Below are 23993 nucleotides of genomic sequence, written 5' to 3' on the forward strand. Positions count from 1 at the left end.
GAGACTTTTATACCTGGTTCCGGGTTGCACGCCCAGTTGGTACTACAATGCTGGCACACAGTGCGTGTTCACTTATACTGCCTAAAGAGTTTGTAAATAATGACTTATTATTGTTTTGCTTAAACTATACAATAATCACAGAAATAGAAGTGCACACACGCGCGCGCACACACACACACACACACACACTGAGGTGACTTTTAACTGAGCCGAAAAGATGGTCAGTTCTTGGAGATGTAGGAATGAGAAAGGAAGGGCATTTCAGTAACAGGAACTGCATGTGCAAAGTCTCAGAGTCACAATGTCCCTGGAGCCAACATGCTGTAGGGATGGTGTGACACTCAGGGAGATGGCAGAGTCTGGAGGAGAGATCTGCAGGGGACAGACCCCGCCAGGTTCTCCAATCCAGCCGCGCTGTGTGCATCTCACCCACGGCCATGCAGAGGAACCGTCACTGCTCACACTGTTCAGGAAGTGGACGACATGTCTCTGGGAACACAATCTGGACACAGGATGTAAGTGAATTCAGAAACCCAGTGAAGGGAACAGGCTACAGGGACTACTAGGGTCAGGATGACGAAGGATGGCTATCAAGCTACGCTGTGGTGAGAAAGAAAGCTGGACTAATCTTAGTGATTTCTAAGACTGTGGAGAAGGAGAAAGGGCAAAGTGAAGGATGTCACCCTAAACCTGGATTTAGAGAGGGGACCACCGTGTCATCACTGTGACGGGATACCCAACAGAGAAGAGATTGGGAAGACAACAGCATGTCAATTTGAGCAATGCTGAGTGAATTAAATCCAGGGGACATCCAGGGGGAGGTGTCAGTGGAATGTTGGGCTGTGAGACTCCTGCATCACTCACCAGAAGGATTAGCCTGAGATGGTGTTTGCACCCTGGATGCCCGTTTGGGACTCGATATCTTTCTTCTGTAGTACCTGACTCAGAGACGAGACCAAGGTCTGTCAGTCTGGTCGGATCAGGGGATAGTGGACAGCAGACCCAACACCATGCTCCCTCTCCAGAGGCTGGAGGAGAGACTGAGGTGCAGAGTGCCACTCTGTCCCCACAGACCCTCTGGAACACTGTGGGTACCTCCCATCCTAGACACTTGTCTGGTGGGATGCACAACCTGTCCCTGTGGACCCCTCACACGCCACCACTTCACCTCCTGCCCGCCCTGCCCATGACCCACCAGCATCCCTGGCCCTGGTTCTGGACTCAGCCACATGAGTTCAGACATCCCCTGCCCCTGGGCACAGCTCACATGAGGACGATGAGGCAGAGGAGCAGGGCCAAGGCCTTCACAGCGGCTGCCCCGACGGCCACCAGCGCCGCATCTGACCCATGGGCTGGGTTTCCTGCAGGGAAATAGACAAGGATGGAGTCACCTTCTTGAGCACATTCCTGGCCTTAGCTGTCAGGAGGACTCCGGACGTCACTCTCACGTCTTCCTGCATCACCGGATGAGGGACCGGCTGTGCACGTACCCCAGACCTGCCCCGACCCCCAGCAGTTGGACAAACATTCTAATGCATAAGTTAGAATTCAACAAATAAAACACCTCAGTCATCAAATAAGGTATTGCCGCATGTATAACATGCACAACTTTTCAATAATTTGCAGTCTAAAAACTGGGTGTGTCTTATACAGCGGTTGTAGATACTTTTACTTGCATTTTCGCACTTGTTTTTCTGCTCATTGTTGAAGACAGTGATTCGTCATCAGACACGGATGAGGACAAGCTAATGGATGGAATTTCGACAGTGATGAGGAGTTGTATGAATTTTATCAGGAATAAAACTTGAGTTCAATAACTTTATGTAACACATTGTTTTTCAAATTACAAGCCTCAAATTTAAGGTGGAAAAATACGGTAACATTCTAGAGAAAGTGAAAAGCCATTCCACTTAACAGAAGAACATCTTTGCTAATCATCTATCTGATAAGGATTAGTATCCACCATATGTCACGTATTCAGCAACAGAAAGTCAAACAACACTATTAAAAATGGGCAAAGAGGCCCTGGCCGTTTGGCTCAGTGGTAGAGCGTCGGCCTGGCGTGTGGAAGCCCCGGGTTCGATTCCCGGTCAAGGCACACAGGAGAGGCGCCCATCTGCTTCTCCACCCCTCCCCCTCTCCTTCCTTTCTGTCTCTCTCTTCCCCTCCCACAGCTGAGGCTCCATTGGAGCAAAGATGGCCCGGGCGCTGGGGTTGGCTCCTTGGCCTCTGCCCCAGGCGCTAGAGTGGCTCTGGTCGTGACAGAGTGATGCCCCGGAGGGGCAGAGCATCGCCCCCTGGTGGGCAGAGCTTCGCCCCTGGTGGGTGTGCCGGGTGGATCCAGGTCGGGCACGTGTGGGAGTCTGTCTGACTGTCTCTTCCCGTTTCTAGCTTCAGATAAAAATTAAAAAAAAAAAAAAGGGCAAAGACCTTGAAAAACCTTTCATCAAAGATGACATGCAAATGAGCAATAATTCCATGAAAAAACAAACAGCAACATCATTATTGCAGAAGTGAAAATCAAAGCCATGGTGAAATAGCCCATCTCACCCACTGGCAGTCTATCATTTTTAAAAGAGAAATGATGACATTGGTAATTATGGAGAAATTGTGAGCATTATACGTGGCTGGTGGGAATATAACATGAACCCATCATGTTGGAAAAGTTTGAAATTTACTCAAAAAGTAACTCTCAGAAACTATCGTTTGACACAGAGATTCTACCCCTAGGTAAATGCCCAAGAACACAAAAAACATGTTTGAACAACAACAAAAAAAGTGTAACCAATGTTCATAGCAGTATTATAACATTCCCAAAGTGAAAACACTAAAATGTCCTTCATCCGGTGAGTGGAAGAACTGAATGTGATATATCCAACAAGGGAATGTTATTCAGACAACATACGTCCAGCCTGTCTTCCCAGCCCACCTCCTTCCCCTGGCTTCTCCATCCCAGGTCCCACCCCGCCCCATACATCTGCAGATCTGGCCATGCAGGAAGAAGACAAAGAAGGAGGACATTTAGTCCCAGAGAAATTTCAGTCGTCAGAGCCGAGCCCATATCAGAGCTGACTTCCCCCTTAAAGTTTGAGCGACCCCTGTGTGGACTGTGAGGGAGCAGTGGGTGTTTTCCTCTAGCCCCTCCCCAATCCACACGTGCACTCACTCTGCAGACGGAGGGTCAGAGAGACATGCAGGAAACCTCGAGAATGCTGGGCTTGACAGGTGAATTCTCCTTCATCTCCCACATGTGCTTGAGCCAACTCTAGGACCCCAGGCTTTGAGGAGCTCAGGGTCAGGCTCCCCCGGGTCCAGCTCAGCCTGGCGGGAGGATTGCTGTCAACCACACAGACCAGGCGCAGGGACTGGCCCTCCAGGATGGAAAGAGATGAACCGTTCTCCAGGACTGTGGGTGCTGGAGAAAAAGAGACAGAGGGTCGGAGTGACAAAGAGGTCAAGAGAAATTCTCAAGTTGCTCAGGGCAGCAATTTCCAAAGGGAAGGTTGGAGGACTAAGGGGGTGGGAATGAGGGACTTATATTGAGTGGGACACTTGAATCTGTGTTAATGCAATAAATTAAAATTAATAAGAAATTTTTTTAAAAAAGAGAAATTCTCAAGTTGTTCTGCCCAGAAGGTAGACAAGTTTACGTTCCCTCCAGGGAGGGTTGAAAGTTTGAGTCTGCCTGTGTTAGGGTGTCTCTTCCTCTCACGCGCAGTCACAGAGAGGAATGAGGAGGTCTTTGACTAATGTTGAAGGACCTGTTTGGTCCTTCAGGTCAAAAAACCAAGGCTCACTGTGGTGTGTGGACCCTGGTCACTTCCAGGGAGGGGATGGGCATCAGAAGATAGATTTCAGTGCCCCTTAAATTGTTAGCCATGTGACTATACTACCTGTTAAATAATACATAAATTAAAAAACTGTTAGAGGAAAATTAAAATATGAGCCTGGAGGACTCATCGGAAGATGGATGACCAGGGACCTTGAGAGGCAGCTCAGCCGTGTGGTTGGTGCCTTGTTCTCCTGGTGAGCTGACAGGGGGTTTGGAGAATCCTCTGGGAGTGAGAGACCAATGGGGACACTGCTCACAGTGGCCATGGGGGCTGAGGAAGGTGAAGGGCCATTGGGTTCACCTGCAAAGGGGTGTCTGGTGACCAGAATGAACTGGTAAAACCTAGCCCTGTCCTGACCGGGAAGTAGCCCTGCTCCCCACAGTCCCAACGGGCTCCTTCTTACCTGTGCCATTTCCTTGGAAGACAGTGACGACCAAGTTCTGTGGAGTGTCTGGACAGAAGGACATGGAGTGGGGAAAAGTCAGTGGTGAAGGCTGGGTGACACTGGCTCTGTGTCCCCGGACGTGTTTAAATGGTGAAAGAGGAGAAGCAGACACCTCTCTCATCCTACCCCAGCCCAGGTTAGGACCAGCATCCAGTGTCTGAGTCCCCGAACCCCCATCTCTGTTTTCTGTAGGAACCTCATCAGGGACTCCCCCTGGGCTAGCTCTCACAGGACACGTTGAGGTGAATGGTTCTCGTCGTGGTCACGCTGACCCCAGGCAAGGTCACCTCACATGTGAGGGTGGCACCATGGTCCAGAATCTGTGGAGTGAGGGTGAGCACAGGAGAGAAGTGGGTGCCAGGGACCAGGGTGGGGTGGTCAGCTGACGTCCAGGAGAAGGTGGGGGGCATGCCCCGCTCACAGGCCCAGGGCACGGAGCAGGTCAGGTTTACAGGGTGACCGGCTTCCAGGGTCCCAAGGATGAGGATGTCGGGTGTGTGGTTGAGGGCTACTGAGGAGAAGGGAGACAGAATATCAGGAGGGGGGATCCCAAGTGTGCCCCAACAGAAACCTCAGGCTTTGTTCTAACTCCTCTCTCTGAGCCCCAACAGACTGTACCCCCACTCCCTCCCAGAATGAAGTCCTAGCCTGGCCTTATATGGGGCCACCATGAACTTTCCCTGTGGCCTCACTGGAGAATGCTTCTTACCTATCACATGCACAGAAAGTATGGGGTTTTCGTAAGTATATTTCATTTTTCCTCTCTCCACCCGAAAAGTATATGAACCGCTGTCGGTTCTCCTGGCGTCTCTGATGTCCAGGGAGCAGTTGTAGAACCGGGGATTCCCGAGGAGGTGGAATCGGGCTTTGGCCTCCTCCTGCACATTACCAGGTGGTTTGTTGGTGGCCACTACAACACTCTGGCCTCTTAATTCCACACTCCTTCTCCAGTAGCCCCAAGCTGAGTCCTGATAAGTCCAATCCTTCCGGGGGTAGGACACCCTGCAGGGCACGAAGACACAAAGTCTCTCCTGCACCGTCACAGACTCTGGCATCCTCAGACTGTATTCATCCTGAGCCAGGGCCCCTGTGGAGAAACAACGGTCAGCTCCCCCCCATCCTGTCTGTCCCCTCCCTTCGGGCACTCACGTGCCCAGAGCAGGGGCAGCAGCAGCCACAGCATCACTGACAGGTTTCTGGGCTCCTGCAGGTGAAAAGATGAGGACAGCAGAGGGTTGGGTGGGGTCCCGGGGGACCACACCAGCCGGGGAGGGAGCAGGGCCCTTTCCTTTCACAGAAGAGGAACCTCCGAGCTGGCATTTCTCCCCTCTCTGCAAAGAGCAGGCTGACACCCCACAGCTCACGACCTGGAGATCCACCTATGTAACCGCCTGAACTCCCTTGGACCCCAGTTCCGGCTCACCCTCACCGCTGTGCAGCAGCAGCAAAAATAGCCTGTCTGGGGCTCGTGGCGACAGGTTCCTCTGGGAGATGTGTTTTTCAGACCATGTTTCTCAGAAACCAGAACCAAGGATTGCAAGATCCACAGAAGGCCACACAGGAAGATGGGGGTGGGGTCAGAAAGTGACACTTGTCAGAGGGAAACTTCTGACTCTGACACTGTCCTGGCCAGGGTGGCACTTAAAGATCAGCCATCTACTACCCTTCCTCTCCTGGGAACCCTGAGGGCAGGGAGGGTGAGCGGTGCCCGAATCCCACCCCGTGCAGCCCCCAGCCCGTCTCTGTTTCTCTGTCGGGTCCTTCTCCTAGGACCTAGGAGGTCATTTTCAGCAGAGCAAATAAAGTTTTTTTCTGACCAGACCTCCCTGGTCTAGATTGTAGATGTTTGTGGATGTCAAGCAAGCCAGGGTGGGTCTCTGCAACATGGGAAATGGAGGAAGTTCAGGAGGGTTGACAAGGTCAATTTCGTTTCCTCCCTCAGCATCCACATGGTGAGCATTCCCCCTCTCCGCTCACAGGTCACACACAGTCCTGGATGCTGCCTGAGAATCACTGTGCAGTGGGGACACAGCAAGTGCTCTGCAGCCTGGAGCGCCTAGTGATGGCAGCTGGAATGTGGAAGCCACAGTGGGAGGGATGTCACTCCCCTGCCCCCAGGTTGGAAGGTGAGTCTCAGGAGAATTGAACAGAGGGGACACATGGGCAGTAGAGGCGATGATTCTGTGTGTTAACACACAACAAGGATATCAAAAGGACACCCATGGTGAAACACTGGGAAAACTGAGGCAGAGATTCTCTATACAGTGGACTTTGGTAGGGGAGAAAGTACAGACAATAGGGTATAGATTTTTAAATTTAATTTTTATATTATTTCTTTTGTGACTGAGACAGAGAGAAAGAGACAGGGACAGAAATAGAGGAAGGAGAGAGCTGAGAAGCATCAACTCTTTCTTGCAGCACCTTACTTGTGCATCGATTGCTTTCTCATATGTGCCTTGACCAGAGGGCTATAGCAGAGTATGTGACTCCTTGCTCAAGCCAGTGACCTTGGGTTCAAGCCAGCGAAGATAAACCTCAAACCAGCAACTATGGGGTCGAATCTATGATTCCATGCTCAAGCCAACAAGAACCTCAAGCTGGTGAGCCCATGCTTAAGTACGATGAGCCTCTGCTTTAGCTGGTGACCTCAGGTTTTGAACCTGGATCCTATACATGCCAGTCCAATTCCTTATCCACTGCACCACCACCTTGTCAGGAAAAGAAAATGGGTGGCAGAGTTTAAAACCGATAAACGTTTTCCCTTAGTCATACTTACATTCCTCTCTAACTTCTCTCTGGACTACCCTTCTCACTGCTGCAGGACAGGGCAGGTCTTCTGGGCTCTGGAGGTTCTGCTCCCAGCAGTCCAGTGTGCAGGACACAGTGAGTGAGGTACGGCAGGCCAGGGGTATCTACTCTCGGGACCAGTGAGGGTATCTGAGCGGGGAGACATGCACCAAATTTCAGAGCTGATAACTTTTCAATTGTGTGACTAGCGGGCGGAAGGAAGTGGTCCAAACCATAGGAGGCAGCTCCTCCGTAGACCTAGGTCAGTTTTCCTGCAACATATTTTGAGGGTGACGTCAAACAAAGACAGAGAAATTCTCCCACAAGAAATCCATGAATCATCACAAAATGAACACTCTTCAAGAAATAGAATGTTGTGGGCTTCCCAGGACTTCCCCCTGGTCCCCAATCTTTATCTCCATAGCCAGTTCCCCCAAAGGAGCTCATAGCCTCACTTTAAAGCTAATTTTGTTCTTACTTTGTCTTTGTAGTTTATCATCCTAGCATGCTGCTTTTAGCACTATAATATGTACATGTTTTTCTTAAGATTTTTATATAAAAAAGCATACAGCTCATTTTCTGTCATTCAAATTCAGAAATCTGGCCATCCTAGAAGCATAGCTCACAGTCTGGAGTGGAGACAGAATTGTGGTCATTAGGAGGGGTGCTAGAGGTTTTCGTATGCACAGAAACTCCCACACCATCACTGAACCCTAGATTTTCAGTTAAGGATCCCACTTGCAACCTACCCACACTTGCAACCCTGTCCCGGCCAGCTCATTCTTTCCCTAAGGAACTGAGTTTGCAGCATCTCTGTGTCAGAATGGCTAGCGTATTCCAGTCAGTTTTCAGTTGTTCCCAATTTGCAATAGAATGGAGAAGAGAGACACAGGCAAACCATGAATGATCTAACCGTTTGCAGAAGAGGAACTTGTAACCCACAGGCCAACAGATCTGGGTGCATTCTTGCCTGACTTTTTTATTTTGCAGAACAAGACACCGAGGTGCAGAGGGCAAGAAATTGCCTTAATCACAAGAGTTCCCTGTCTCATGCACCACTGTGCTCACAGGGAGACATTTCACCAATGTTTGTGCATCCAGGGTTTTTAAAATGGAAGCTTAAGTTAATCAGGGAGGGAACACTTGTCAACTCTTTCCATGACGTGAGAAGGAAATTTTATTCATTCCTTCATTCATTCACTCAAATAGCATGCACACTGTACCCTCAGGTGTCTGGAAAATGAGTGAAATATGATAGATGTAGTTTTTACTTTAGGGGAACAACATCTGGTTGGAAGACTGGCAGCTTATCTGACAATTTCTGCAGCATAGCATAGATGGCTTTGATGGGGGAGGCACAGGCTGGGGTCGAGTGGTGCTCCTGCTGGTATGAACTGGCAGCTGTATTCTCAGGGAGAAACAGGACAAATGAACATGATAGGGACTCTTAGGAAGCCCCAGGCAATGTAAATCTTGCAGGTGATCCCGGGAATTACTGTCCTCAGGTATGGTATTCTCAAGGCCACTCACTCTCCCACTGTGTTAGAGATCTTCTGCCAGCTACCAAGTTATGGGTGGTTTGTAAGCAGACTCTCCTCCACATCAGCAGGGGTCAGTCAACCACTCTCAGAGGGCAGTCCCTCTGCCCATGACATAGTATGGCTCCTGGGAATTCCTAGAAAGTAGCGGTGGTGCTGTCCGTGGTGCTGATTCAAAATGAGAGAGGTTTAGCCAAAGTGTGTGTGTGTGTGTGTGTGTGTGTGTTGTGCTGTGTCCGAAGGTATTTCCATACTAAATTATTATATAAATCTGTGGATGTGGTAAAGAGGATTGTCCTTCCCCGGTGTGGGTAGGCTCCTTCAATACACTGAGGCCTGAATAAACCAAAGTAGAATAGTATTAGTGCACAGCATTCGTGCAAAGACTTTTCACAGTTTTGTGCTGAAACAGGCAGTCTGTCCGGACACTTATCTTCCCCTCTATTTCGAGACAGTGGTTGGAAAGGGGGTGTTTCTGTCAATCAAGTTCTCTGAAACCTAGGTGTCTGGGGTTGAGAGAGGCAAGGAGACAGAAAGAAGGTAGATCTCAAGTGGGATTCAGAACACACTTCCAGAGACCCAGGACTTAATTTTTTAAAATTACAATAGGTGCTAAGGCCCTACCAAACCCAGAGATATGTCTTACATGGGTTTTGTCCTTGAAACTCAACTCAGAACAATGTGATGAAAAATGACAAGATCGGGTGATCCTCAAATACAGAATCAGTGATATGCAAAGCTCCATCTGTAGAAGACCTTTCATTAATTTTATCCAGCTTGGTACACTCATATGAGTGGTACTCTGTGTCTATGGGTGACTACCAGTAAAAATTATCAGTTTTCTCAGCCCAACATTTTCTTGTTCTCTACCTCTGCAAAAAAGGTAACTCTCATGACCACAGAGCTCTCAGTACCATGCTACATGATGTGTCTTAGCATGTCTACCATCAGGACAAGTTAATGGCACATACTTGCATTTCCAAGGGGATAAGAACTGCACACAATGAACATGCACCTTGTACCAGGACCTGTGTATTGTGCTTTGTCTGTATCACAATATCCTAGTGAGATGGGGTTTATTATTCCCCCACTTCACAGAGCAGGAAACTGAGGTAGAGAGAGGTGATGTGACTGAGTTTCCAGTTGTCACCCCCTTAGCGGGGATCAAACTCTTTTCAATTCAAGTCATTTTTTAAATACTAAAACTCTATTTTCTTCCACAGCAATCAATTTTCATGAAATCATTTATAATCTTCTAACTAGAGATATAAAAATAAATTTTTCAAGTTTTTGTTTCTCAGAGAAGTTCTGGGTTCCTGGACAAGATCAGAAGCAATGGTGCTGGTTGCTGGTTGGTATCTGTCCTCTGAATACTTGGAGCTGAGGCTCCCATCCATTGGCCACCAAGGTTTCAGCTTGTGATAGCTGAGGAAATTTCACTGGAGATCTTGAATTCATTACTATTTGAGCAGGAAGATTAGTGGGGAGAAATCTGGCTGCATGACAATGATGGCTTCCCATTTATGACTTCATCCTTCCCATTGTATTAACTTAGAAATTCAAACTGCTATGAGGTGGCAGAGACCCCATGACAAACTAGTCCCACAGAGGAAAGAAAGATTGCTTTTTTCCTTTTACTGTGATCTTGAAAAGTATGATGCCCAAGGGGATGAGATATTTAAACAACTGTAAATGTTCTCTTTGTGTTGGTTAAAGGTATAATAGGTATTGGCTGTCCTAACAAAAATTGCAAAGGTAGGTCTTGGAATTACTCTTGTCCCTCCTCAGTCTGATCCCCAGGAACTGGGCCTTGAATATCCAAAGCCATGAACTCTCCTTGGACTCAGTATTTTTCTCGGGACCCTGGGAGTCACGACCTCACACCCTTAGGTGATGCTGAGGGGGACGGTTTTCTGTGGCCATGCAAGCTTCAGGAATCATCACACATCAAAGAGTTGATGCCAATTTTCTAGCCCCATGCACTGATGACCTAAACATGAGCTGTCTGTCCAGGTATTTCATTTTGTATGCTGTAGAAAACTTCCCCTCCCTTTCACCTTATCTTCAACTAATTTACTTGTGAAGTGATAAGGTGACTAAGGAACAAGGAGATAGGCCTGTATCTCCAGTACGGATTACAGACCCAGGAGACTCCAGGTACATGACGGTGCTGGTTGTGGTGCTAAAATTGGGCCAAGTATTAAGATCAGAGGTCACCCACCTCTGAGAAGGGTCTGACTTTTCAAGCATAGAATCCGGAACTTGGAGTGGTGAACAGGTGTGGCATGCCTAAGAGGAAAAAATCAGGGAGAAGTAGACTGCTTATCTACAGGCTGGTGTTCTCTTATGCTTCTCTCTGCTTCCTAGTTCATCCACAGGGTATTTAGCGTGTTTGGCTGTCCTGGTGCGGGAGCTGTCAGGGCGGAGATGGAAGTTGCTGTGTTGTTGTGCACTGGCTCATTTAAGCAGTTTGCAGAGAAAAGAGAGCTTGCAGAAAAGGCTACTGGTTGGACTATGAGAGTTTGTTCAAAGATGTAGGAGTACAAGAGAGTGTAGGTCATTCTAGACATGACAAAAAAAAAAAAACAACACCCAAATTTAGAGTGAGCCCAAAGTAGCCTTTTTTTGTGGATAGGAAGGATGCTGGTGTCCATGGGTAAGTTGTCTTAGAGAAGAGGAGCAAAACCCAGGCAGCAGTGGGCTGAGGCGTGAGGGGGTGTTTAATGCTGTGTCTGGGGACCTGACACTCCACTCCCACCCTGGCCTCAGAGAGAATAGGGATGCTCTGTGCACCCTGATTCAGAATATGCTTCTAGACTGTCCCCGGAGGGGGGCTACCTCTACGTGGCCAGGGGGCAGGAGACTTCACTGATGATTTTGTTGTACCTTTTTCACTTTATAGCATCTAAGTGCCTAACCTGAGTAGGGAACATATTAAACATATCCTGCATTTAACTGCCATTAGACCTTCACTTGGGTCTGGGTCTTCCTTGATTGGGTTCAAATTCTCCACATGCTTGAAGGTTTAGCCACTGCCCATCTTCCCCAGGTGGAAGCACAGCATAGAGAAGGAAAACAGCGATCAGGACACTGTAGCCCAATTTGACTTGCTGTTTGTTTTTATGTAGCGCACATGCTGAGAATAGTTGTGCACTTCTTAAGTTATTAATTGATATTTAGATAGAAACACCTACTTGTTTTTCCACTCATCCACAATTCATGGGTTGATTCTTGTATGTCCCCTGAGGATAGAACCCACAACCTCAGAGTACCAGGACAATGTTTAACCAACTAAGCTTCCCTGCCAGGACTGGTTTTGCACTTTAAAATAATTGAGAGGAAAATGAAAGATCAAAGTATATGAAACCCAAATTTAAGTGTCCAGCAATTATGCTTGAATGTAGCTATGTTCACTCCGCAATAGAAGAGTTATGACAGAGACCCCATGGCTCACAAAGCCTAAAATGTATTCTACTTTTCAGATTCTTGTTTTATATTCTGACAGTTTGTGAAGGACTTATCTCTGAATGTCCTTTCCTCAGCTGTTAAGTGAAGTGATAGTGGCAGCACCTCATATGTAACATTGAACAGTAACGTTGTGAGATGAGACCTACAGCCATCTTTTCAGCGTAATTATTTGCCAGGGACAGTCAAAAATTGTGATGGGTATTGTTAGTTCAATTTGACTCCAACTGTATCAGGCTGGTATTGCTAATATTCCCATTTTACAGATGAGAAAACTGACGCCCTGGCTGGCAGTGATTGAGTTGCTGTGGTGTCAAACTTTGTCACCTCATATTGACTGTGTCTCCATCACTTCATGAGGCAGGGGCCACAGATGACAGGATCCTAATTTTCATCGGTACAACCTGGCCCAGAGCCAGGCTGATACAAGAAGACCTCAAGAAATGACCATTAGACAAATGAAATAAAAAACCAGTGATCCAGAATCGGCCCATGGTGATCTCTAACAGTGACCTTACCCTGAAACTGTGGCACTGTGGTTCCCAGATGGGAAAAATACGGGTGACACAGTGCCTGTCATGTGCCTCAGGATATCACTTACCTCGGATCCACACCTTGTAAAGCTCTGATCCCTTCATCATGAAGACCTTTGAGCTCTGGCTCTGGGGATACAGGTTTGAGAACCTGAAGGGTCAGTTTCATAGACCCAGGATCTCTGGTCTTCTGATCTCAGAGATCTGAATCTTTGGACTCCCCTAACTTTCCATTTCACAGGTCTCCTAAGCCCTTGGTCAGTGGAGGGGAGAAGGAGTCTCTAGTTCCTGGAGTTTGGGTAGGAGAAAGTTGTTTCTGGAGCCCAGGTTTTCTCAGCTGCTTGAATCTCTGGGTCTGAGTCTCCGGACCTTGGCGCTCGGTGTTGGGGTACAAGGTCTAAGCCTTTGGACCTGTACGATTAGTGTGTCTAAGTTTTAAGGCCCTTGGGTTACTGGAACACTGAGTCTCAATGACTCTGAGCTTCTTTGTGCCTCTCGACCCCTCAGTCTCATAGTCGGGGTCTGTAGGGTCTCTTGGTCCTGTTAGGACCTCCCCCTTTTCCGTCCACCATTGAGCTCCATCTCCATGTGATAGGAATGTGTGTCCGGTTCACAGGCTGGGCCTGCATGACGGGTCCCATCTCACCCATTACCTAGAGCCAGCCGGGCACCCGACACACACACCAAAAATCACTAACAGCTGATGCACACGCAGAGACCTCAGCTCACACCCTGCTCCTTCTCCCCATTCGACACGCTGAAGCGCACCATTACTGCCCCTGCAGGTATGCAGATTCCACTTCGAGCTTCCACCCTTGGAATCTCTGCCCTGTTCCTGCACTGCCTCCAGCTCATACCTTCGCGACCAACCCTCCACCCTTTCCCCTCCCTCTACTCGGAGATTATGGCATTCACAGCTCTGGCCACAAGGGGACACTGTGCCCATGCCTGTGCATGGGGTGGCTATTTCTGGCAAAGCAAAGTTTCTTCCCACTGTCTCTTTGGGGAGCTCTGATTTCTCCCTGTGGCCTGAACTCGCCTCCAAGGGCAAGAGACTAGTCTGGCAGAAATATTAAGGCCCTCACCTGAACACTGGAAACCTTTGACCTCAAAAGCCGTCTGTTCATTCATTCTACGAATGCTTTATTTATTGATTGATTTTATAGAGAGGGGAAAAGAGAGAGAGATAAGGAAAGAGAGAAACATCAATTTGTTGTCCTACTTATGTATGCATTCACTGGTTGATTCTTGTGTGTGCCCTGACTGGGGATGAAAACTGCGAACTTGGCATATTGGGATGATGCTCTCACCAGCTGAGCTACCTGGCCAGGGGCTCATTCCACAGATATTTATCGAGCACTATATTTGTGACAGTGGTGGAGAGAGGAGTCCCCTCTTCAGTGGTTTGGGATGGAGAGAGGACAGCTAGGCTTCCCCCCGCCCAGAGCCACAGATGCAAGAGGGACCGGGTTGTTACCTCTACGTCCCCTACACAGCCAGTCTTCTAAGAAGAAAACACCAAGCACACCAGCCTGGTCCCCGGTTCTGTGCACCTTCAGGGACTCTGGTGTCTGCCCCAGCACTCACAGGTGACACTGAGGTGTTTGGTTCTCTCCGCAGTTACACCAGGTGCAGGGAACTTCACCTGATAGGTGAGGTTGCTGCTGTGGTCCCGGGGGCGTGGATTATAGGTGACGAGTCCTGGGACCCAGAGAGTGTGAATAGCTGATGTCCAGGAGAAGGTGCAGCATGTGTCCTGCTCATAGGCCCATGACAGGGAGCAGGTCAAGTTCCCGTGATGACCGACTCCAGGGTCACGGTTGTGGCTGAGGGCTGTGGAGGAGAAGGGGAGACAGGAGGTCAGGGGGAAGGGTCCCAGTTACAGTCCTGAGAGAAGAAGCGTCGGGCTTTGCTCCATGTCCTTCCATCTCAGCCCTAACCGGGGGCCTCCAAACACTTCCTGCGTGGCCTCTCTAGGAGCCCATTACGTCACTGTCCCTGCTCAGAGTACGTTCAGTGTGTTCGAGTGTTCCAGAGGACTTTCTTTACCTGGAAAGTACATCATCTGTCCTCCTGGCATCTCTGATGTCCAGGGTGCAAGTGTAGGACCAGGAATCCCAAAGAAGGTGGAATGTACACTGGGTCTCCTCCTGCATTTTATAACCGAGGTTATTTAGGGTCACAGTGAAGGTGATTTTGCCACAACCATTGCACTAGCTACACCCATTCCTCTTGGCCATTCAACTGCCCAGAGCAGGGGTAGCAGCAGCCACATTTCTGACTCAGAGGGTTTCTGGGTGCCGGTGCATGAGAAAGAATGATGCCGTGGGAGGAGGATTGTGGTGAGATTGTTACAACAGAACAGACTGCCATGGAGGCCAAGTGACACTCAGAGAGCTGGAGAACCAATTGATTATGCCGGTGGGCCCAGAGGAGCTAGCACTCTGAAGTCTGAGCCCGACTGGCTGGGTCTGTGGGGTTTTATGACTGCACAGATGGGTGGGGTTATACGGTATGCAGAATGCTGAAGCAGGCTTACAGAAGCTAAAAGGTAGAATTAGTAAAAGCAGAAGGAAAAATCAAAAAAGCCATATCAAAACCATGCAAGCTGGAAAGGAGTATGAGATCTTGGCCCTTCCTAAAAGAGGAACCTCAAACTCAAACTTCACCCCATCTCAGCATAGAACAGATAATCAGCACACAACTTAGAGACTCAAGACACTCGGCCAGAGAACAGACAGGGAGCTGACCCCAAGTCCAGTCTTTCATGGGGGGTTGTCTTCCATCACTGGAGCAGGACCTGGACCTCTGAGGACATCTGAAAATCGGACGCATGAGTCTCCTAAGGTCTTTCCGTATGAGGGGTTATTCTGAGCTCCATTGTCTATAACAGGGAGCTGGTCCACGGAAGTACTGACCTAGAGGTCACAGGCTCATCTACAAGCTGTGGTCAGTCCTACAGGATGTAGGCATCTAATATCCGTGTGGGAGTCTGGGGCAGAAGAAAAGAAGGAGGTCTCAGGTGAAGTGAAGGCAGCATCCATTCATTTATTAAGTCACTGACAAAACGCTTAGTGAGCATCTATGTGATGTTTGGCTGAGACAAGACAAGAAGGGCTACAGCGACATAGTCTATGACAGAGAGGCTCCTGACCCAGTGATATTACTGTAAGGTATTTTTCCCCACCGAGAAGAAAGGAAGGGACCATAGCCACAAAGTGTGCAATAGTAGAGGCTTTATTGTGTACCGCGCTGCCCAGATGATGTTCTCTGGTCCCGGGGGGCAGGGATCAGAGAGTTGCAAGAGGTGACCTGCATGAGAAATATTTAAAGGGTCCCTATGGTGGTCGAGCTAATATGACGTGGTGAAATATCACTGGCTGACGGACAGTCACTTTTTTTCAAAGGGTTCCTGGGAGGTTTCTTTTGGTGTGTCTGAGTGTGGGCGGTCCTAGCCAAAGTTCCCAGGCCTGAGTTCCCCACGTGACCTTCCCCCATTGCCCACCACCCTATATCCTGGTGTTTTGTGTTTATTAGGGGCGCCGCTTATTCATCTGGCTACTCCCTGCTGTTTAGGGGCATCATGGGAGGAAGATCAGAAGGTGGTGTTTTTGAGGGGTGTCAGGAGGAACATCTGTTTGGCCATGTCTGGAGAAACTTTGCAGATGTGGTCCTGTAAGGATTTAAAAAAAAAAAAAGAGGAGTAATAGGGGGATTCGAATTATGGTTTTTCTGCTGTTTTGTGTTCATTGTGGTGTGGTTGTGGGAGGAGGCAAAGACCATGTTTACCTACACCGGAATCTGGACTGGTGGCTCTGGCTCCATGTTCGTGCACCTTCCACACCTTTTGTTATTTCACCTGCTGTCGTTACATTACACGGAGTATACCTGTTCCCACCTGCAGTCAGGACCCTTCTCCTGACCTCAGACATTCACACGGCCCTCTCACTGACATCCCCAGTTGGATGTGAAGAGGTTTCCTAGAATGAACATCACCCTCCAAACCCTCCGCTCTGTGCCCAGGACACTCTACCAATCCTTTCTGTCGCTCAGGGGAGATGCTTGGCATCAGCCTTGCTCTGACTCTGCCTCCTTCCCCTCGTCTACTAGGAAACTCAGTGAACTTGAACCTCAAGCTGCATTCAAAACCCTAACTCCACTCTCCTGCCTGCTGCAGCTGCACATACACTGAAGTGGGGGCAACACAGAGGAGATTCGCATGGCCCCTGAGCAAGGATGACACACAAATTTGTGAAGCGTTCCAGTCTTGTTTTTTTTAAAGGAATAAATATAAATAAATAAAGCCTCGCACTTCACTCCACCTCCCTGATTCTACCCCCTCCTCTCCTGCCCTCCAAGTCCTTCCCATCTGTGTTTGGCTGCCGGGACTCACTCTGGTCTCTTCTGAACAGGGCAGCCGTGTGGGTCCTGTGACCTAGAGTGCTCAGTCAGACCTCTGCTCTCCTCAGAGGCCTCCAGAGTCCTGCATTGGCTGAACGGCCACCCTGTGCTGCACAGGGTGGGTCTCAGCACCACCTGGTGTCTCCCTCCCATGAGCCCCTGTGCTGTCACGTCTCAGTCCTGTCCCCACAACACTCCCCACTGCTTCTGCCTCAAGCTGTGGCACCGCTCTTCATGCTCCTGGCTAGTGTGCTTCAGGGGACACAGTGTCTACTTTCTCACTATTGTTTAGAGTTTGCTCAAATGTCACTGTTCACACTCTCAGGTGCTGGAAATTGTCACCCCACTTGTCATCAGATCTTTTCCTTGCATAATATCTCCACAAACACATAGTACCATTCAACATGATCCAAATTTTTATTTATTTATGTTAAATTAGCCCCTCCCCTCTTTTACCCTTCACTCTCCTCTCCTCTTACATTCCCTCCCATCTTCTCCTCTCCAGAATCACAGTTTCTAGATGACAGAGACTTTTATACACGGTACTGGGTGGCATGCCCAGTTGGTACTACAATGCTGGCACACAGTGCGTGTTCACTTATACTGGCTAAAGAGTTTGTCAATAATGACTTCTTATTGTTTTGATTAAACTATACAATAATCACAGAAACAGAAGTGCACACACACACACACACACACACACACACAATGAGGTGACTTTTAACTGAGCCAAAAAGATGGTCAGTTCTTGGAGATGTAGGAATGGGATAGGAAGGGCATTTCACCAACAGGAACTGCATGTGCAAAGTCTCAGAGTCACAATGTCCCTGGAGCCAACATGCTGTAGGGATGGTGTGACACTCAGGGAGATGGCAGAGTCTGGAGGAGAGATCTGCAGGGGACAGACCCCGCCAGGTTCTCCAATCCAGCCGCGCTGTGTGCATCTCACCCATGGCCATGCAGAGGAACCGTCGCTGCTCACACTGTTCAGGAAGCGGACGACATGTCTCTGGGAGCACAATCTGGACACAGGATGTAAGTGAATTCAGAAACTCAATGAAGGGAACAGGCTACAGGGACTACCAGAGTCAGGATGACGAAGGATGGCTATCAAGCTACGCTGTGATGAGAAAGAAAGCTGGACTAATCTTAGTGATTTCTAAGACTCTGGAGAAGGAGAAATGGCAAAGTGAAGGATGTCACCCTGACCCAGGCTTTAGAGAGGGGACCACTGTGTCATCACTGTGACGGGATACCCAACAGAGAAGAGATTGGGAAGACGACAGCATGTCAATTTAAGCAATGCTGAGTGAATCTAGGGAACATCTAGGGGGAGGTGTCAGTGGAATGTTGGGCGGTGAGTCACCTGCATCACTCACCAGAAGGATTAGCCTGAGATGGTGTTTGCACCCTGGATGCCCGTTTGGGACTTGATGTCTTTCTTCTGTTGTACCTGACTCAGAGAAGAGACCAGGGTCTGTCAGTCTGGTCGGATCAGGGGGCAGTGGACAGCAGACCCAACCCCATGCTCCCTCTCCAGAGGCTGGAGGAGAGACTGAGGTGCAGAGTGCCACTCTGTCCCCACAGACCCTCTGGAACACTGTGAGTACCTCCCATCCTAGACACTTGTCTGGTGGGACGCACAACCTGTCCCTGTGGATCCCTCACACGCCACCACTTCACCTCCTGCCTGCCCTGCCCATGACCCACCAGCATCCCTGGCCCTGGTTCTGGACTCAGCCACATGAGTTCAGACATCCCCTGCCCCTGGGCACAGCTCACATGAGGACGATGAGGCAAAGGAGCAGGGCCAGGGCCTTCACAGCGGCTGCCCCGACGGCCACCAGCGCCGCATCTGACCCACGGTCTGAGTTTCCTGCAGGACAAATGGACAAGGATGGAGTCACCTTCTTGAGCACATTCCTGGCCTTAGCTGTCAGGAGGACTCCGGACGTCACTCTCACATCTTCCTGCATCACCGGATGAGGGACTGGCTGTACACGCACCTCAGACCTGCCCCGACCCCCAGCAGTTGGACAAACATTATAATGCATAAGTTAGAATTCAACAAATAAAACACCTAAGTCATCAAATAAGGTATTGCCCCATGTGTAAGATGCACAACTTTTCAAAAATTTGCGGTCTAAAAACTGGGTGCGTCTTATACAGCGGTTGTAGATATTTTTACTTGCATTTTCGCACTTGTTTTTCTGCTCATTGTTGAAGACAGTGATTCGTCATCAGACACGAATGAGGACAAGCTAATGGATGGAATTTCGACAGTGATGAGGAGTTGTATGAATTTTATCAGGAATAAAACTTGAGTTCAATAACTTTATGTAACACATTGTTTTTCAAATTACAAGCCTCAAATTTAAGGTGGAAAAATACGGTAACATTCTAGAGAAAGTGAAAAGCCATTGCACTTAACAGGAGAAAATCTTTGCTAATCATCTATTTGATAAGGATTAGTATCCACCATATGTCACGTATTCAGCAACAGAAAGTCAAACAACACTATTAAAAATGGGCAAAGAGGCCCTGGCTGGTTTGCTCAATGGTAGAGCGTCGGCCTGGTAGTGCGGAAGTCCCAGGTTCGATTCCTGCCCAGTGCACACAGGAGAGGTGCCCATCTGCTTCTCCACCCCTCCCCCTCTCCTTCCTCTCTGTCTCTCTTCCCCTCCCGCAGCCGAGGCTCCATTGGAGCAAGGATGTCCCGGGCACTGGGGATGACTCCTTGGCCTCTGCGCCAGCCTCTAGAGTGGCTCTGGTCACGACAGAGCGATGCCCCAGAGGGGCAGAGCATCGCCCCCTGGTGGGCAGAGCATCGCCCCTGGTGGGCGTGCCGGGTGGAACCCGGTCGGGCGCATGCGGGAGTCTGTCTGACTGTCTCTCCCCATTTCCAGCTTCAGATAAAAATTTTTTTAAAAAAAGGGCAAAGACCTTAAAAAACTTTCATCAAAGATGACATATAAATGAGCAATAATTCCATGAGAAAACAAATAGCAACATCATTATTGCAGAAGTGAAAATCAAAGCCATGGTGAAATAGCCCATCTCACCCACTGGCAGTCTACCATTTTTAAAAGAGAAATGATGACATTGGTAATTATGGAGAAATTGTGAGCATTATACGTGGCTGGTGGGAATGTAACATGAACCCATCATGTATGAAAAGTTTGAAATTTACTCAAAAAGTAACACACAGAAACTATCGTTTGACACAGAGATTCCACCCCTAGATAAATGCCCAAGAACACAAAAATCATGTTTGAACAACATAAAAAGTGTAACCAATGTTCACTGCAGTGTTACAATAGCCCCAAAGTGGAAACACTGAAATATCCTTCAACCAGTGAGTGGATGAACTGAATGTGATACATCCAACAACGGAATATTATTCAGACAACATACGTCCAGCCTGTCTTCCCAACCCACCTCCTTCCCCTGGCTTCTCCATCTCAGGTCCCACCCTGCCCCATACATCTGCAGATCTGGCCATGCAGGAAGAAGATAAAGAAGGAGGACATTGAGTCCCAGAGAAATTTCAGTCCTCAGAGCCGAGCCCATATCAGAGCAGATTTTCCCCTCAAAGTTAGAGGGACCCCTGGGTGGACTGTGAGGGAGCAGTGGGTGTTTTTCTCTAGCCCCTCCCCAATCCACACGTGCACTCACTCTGCAAACGGAGGGTCAGAGAGACATGCAGGAAGCCCCGAGAATGCTGAGCTCGGCAGGTGAATTCCCCTTCATCTCCCATGTGTACTTGAGGGAGCTCCAGGACCCCAGGCTGTGAGGAGCTCAGGGTCAGGCTCCCCCGGGTCCAGCTCAGCCTGGCAGAGGGGTTGCAGTCGACCACACAGACCAGGCGCAGGGACTGGCCCTCCAGGATGGAAAGAGATGAACTGTTCTCCAGGACTGTGGGTGCTGGAGAAAAAGAGACAGAAGGTCAGAGTGACAAAGAGATCAAGAGAAATTCTCAAGTTGTTCAGGACAGCAAATTCCAAAGGGAAGGGGGAAGGGAGTTGGGGGAGTGAGCAAAGAGGGGCAATAGGGGACAAGAGGGTGAGAGAGAGGGACTTATATTGAGTGGGACACTTGAATCTGTGTTAATGCAATAAATTAAAATTAATAAAATATTTTTTTTAAAAAAAGAAAAATTCTCAAGTTGTTCTGTCCAGAAGGTAGACAAGTTTACGTTCCCACCAGTGAGGAGTGAAAGTTTGAGTCTGCCTGTGTTAGGGTGTCTCTTCCTCTCATGCGCAGTTGCAGAGAGGAATGAGGAGGTCTTTGACTAATGTTGCAGGACCTGTTTTGTCCTTCAGGTCAACAAACCAAGGCTCACTGTGGTGTGTGGACCCTGATCACTTCCAGGGAGGGGATGGGCATCAGAGGATAGATTTCAGTGCCCTTTAAAATGTTAGCCATGTGACTATACTACCTGTTCAAACATACATAAAATTAAAAAACTGTTAGAGAAAAATTGAAATATGAGCCTGGAGGACTCTTCTGAAGATGGATGACCTAGGACCTTGAGAGGCAGCTCAGCTGTGTGGTTGGTGCCTTGTTCCCCTGGTGAGCTGACAGGGGGCTTGTAGAATCCTTTGGGAGTGAGAGACCAATGGGGACACTGCTCACATGGCTGTGAAGGTTAAGGAAGGCGAAGGGCCATTGGATTCACCTGCAAGGGGGTGTCTGGTGACCAGAATGAACTGGTAAAACCTAGCCCTGTCCTGACCGGGAAGTAGCCCTGCTCCCCACAGTTCCAACGGTCTCCTTCTTACCTGTGCCATTTCCTCGGAAGACAGTGACGACCAAGTTCTGTGGAGTGTCTGGACAGAAGGACATGGAGGGGGCAAAGTCAGTGGTGAAGGCTGAGTGACACTGGCTCTGTGTCCCCAGGACGTGCTTAAATGGGGAAAGAGGAGAAGCAGACACCTCTCTCATCCTACCCCAGCCCAGATTAGGACCCAGTATCCAGTGTCTGAGTCCCCAAACCCCCATCCCTGTTTCCTGCAGGAACCGCATCAGGGACTCCCTCTGGGCTAGCTCTCACAGGACACGTTGAGGTGAATGGTTCTCTTCATGGTCACGCTGACCCCAGGCAAAGTCACCTCACATGTGAGGGTGGCACCATGGTCTTGAGTCTGAGGAGTGAGGGTGAGCACAGGAGAGAGGTGGGTGCCAGGGACCAGAGTAGGGTGGTCAGCTGATGTCCAGGAGAAGGTGGGGGGCGTGCCCCGCTCACAGGCCCAGGGCATGGAGCAGGTCAGGTTTACAGGGTGACCGGCCTCCAGGGTCCCCGGGATGTGGATGTCGGGTGTGTGGTTGAAGGCTGGTGAGAAGGGGAGACAGAAGATCAGGAGGGAGGGTCCCAGGTGTCTCCCAACAGAAGCCGCAGGCTTCGGTCCAGATCCTCTTTCTGAGCCCCAACAGGCTGTACCCCCAACTCCTTCCCAGAATGAGGTCCTAGCCTGGCCTTATATGGGGCCACCATGAACTTTCCCTGTGGCCTCACTGGAGAATGCTTCTTACCTATCACATGCACAGAAAGTGTGGGATTATGGTAAGTATATTTCATTGCTCCTCTCTCCACCCGAAAAGTATATGAACCGCTGTCGGTTCTCCTGGTGTCTCTGATGTCCAGGGAGCAGTTGTAGAACCTGGGATCCCCAAGAAGGTGGAATCGGCCTTTGGCCTCCTCCTGCACATTACCAGGTGGTTTGTTGGTGGCCACTACAACATTCTGGCCTGTAAATTCCACTTTCCGATTCCAGTAGCCCCAAGCTGAGTCCTGAAGAGTCCAACCATTCCGGGGGTAGAACACAGTGCAGGGCACGAAGACACAAAGTCCCTCCTGCACCGTCACAGACTCTGGCATCCTCAGACTGTATTCATCCTGAGTCAGGGCCCCTGTGGAGAACCAACGGTCAGCTCCCCCCCATCCTGTCTGTCCCCCTCCCCTCGGGCACTCACCTGCCCAGAGCAGGGGCAGCAGCAGCCACAGCATCTCTGATGGGTTTCTGGGCTCCTGTGAGTGAAAAGATGAGGACAGCAGAGGGTTGGGTGGGGTCCCAGGGGACCACACCAGCCGGGGAGGGAGCAGGGCCCTTTCCTTTCACAGAAGAGGAACCTCTGAGTTGGCGTTTGTCCCCTCTCTGCACAGAGCAGGCTGACACCCCACAGCTCACAACCATGGAGACCCACCTTTGTAACCCCTTGAACTCCCTCGGCCCCCAGTACCGGCTTGCCCTCACCGCTGTGCAGCAGCAGCAACAATAGCCTGTCTGGGGCTCGTGGTGACAGGTTCCTCTGGGAGATGTGTTTCTCAGACTCTGTTTCTCAGAAACGAGAACCAAGGATTGCAAGATCCACAGAAGGCCACACAGGAAGATGGGGGTGGGGTCAGAAAGTGACACTTGTCAGAGGGAAACTTCTGACTCTGACACTGTCCTGGCCAGGGTGGCTCTTAAAGATCAGCCATCTACTACCCTTCCTCTCCTGGGAACCCTGAGGGCAGGGAGGGTGAGCGGTGCCCGAATCCCACCCCGTGCAGCCCCCATCCCATCTCTTATTTCTCTGTCAGGTCCTTCTCCTAGGAGGTCATTTTCAGCAGAGCAAATAAAGGTTTTTTTTCTGACCAGACCCCCCTGGCCTAGATTGTAAATGTTTGTGGATGTCAAGCAAGAGAGGGTGGGTCTCTGCAACATGGGAAATGGGGAAGTTCAGGTGGGTTGACAAGGTCAATTTCGTTTCCTCCCTCATCATCCACATGGTGAGCATTCCCCCTCTCCGCTCACAGGGTCACACACAGTCCTGGATGCTGCCTGAGAATCACCATGCAGTGGGGACACAGCAAGTGTTCTGCAGCCTGGAGCGCCTAGTGATGGCAGCTGAGATGTGGAAGCCACAGTGGGAGGGATGTCACTTCTGCTGCCCCCAGGTTGAAAGGTGAGTCTCAGGAGAATTGAACAGAGGGGACACATGGGCAGTA

At 49.5% G+C, this 23993-nt stretch overlaps 1 protein-coding gene and 1 pseudogene across 3 annotated transcripts; one reads left to right on the forward strand and one right to left on the reverse strand.

Annotated features, from left to right (window-relative positions):
* Positions 1-291: 291 nt before the first annotated feature.
* LOC136332094 (sialic acid-binding Ig-like lectin 13) lies at positions 292-23325 on the reverse strand. 3 transcript variants are annotated; one of them, XM_066271368.1, is made up of 9 exons: positions 23207-23325; positions 22976-23030; positions 22535-22912; positions 22056-22334; positions 21784-21831; positions 20678-20926; positions 1268-1361; positions 865-938; positions 292-502 (listed from the first exon to the last, which is right to left on the reverse strand). In XM_066271368.1, exons 2-9 carry the CDS (start codon positions 23007-23009, stop codon positions 468-470), a joined length of 1191 nt encoding a protein of 396 aa, XP_066127465.1. In that variant the 5' UTR covers positions 23010-23030; positions 23207-23325; the 3' UTR covers positions 292-467. The 3 variants fall into 3 exon arrangements, with proteins under 3 accessions (XP_066127465.1, XP_066127464.1, XP_066127466.1); XM_066271367.1 differs by lacking the exons at positions 292-502; positions 865-938; positions 1268-1361 and adding exons at positions 17428-18024; positions 18382-18455; positions 18785-18878; XM_066271369.1 differs by lacking the exons at positions 292-502; positions 865-938; positions 1268-1361 and adding exons at positions 17428-18024; positions 18382-18455; positions 18785-18878 and having other exon boundaries at positions 23251-23318.
* On the forward strand, positions 16773-16872 carry LOC136332740 (U6 spliceosomal RNA; annotated as a pseudogene).
* Positions 23326-23993: the final 668 nt, after the last annotated feature.

Source organism: Saccopteryx bilineata, chromosome 3, assembly GCF_036850765.1.
Source record: "Saccopteryx bilineata isolate mSacBil1 chromosome 3, mSacBil1_pri_phased_curated, whole genome shotgun sequence".
Taxonomy (NCBI): domain Eukaryota; kingdom Metazoa; phylum Chordata; class Mammalia; order Chiroptera; family Emballonuridae; genus Saccopteryx; species Saccopteryx bilineata.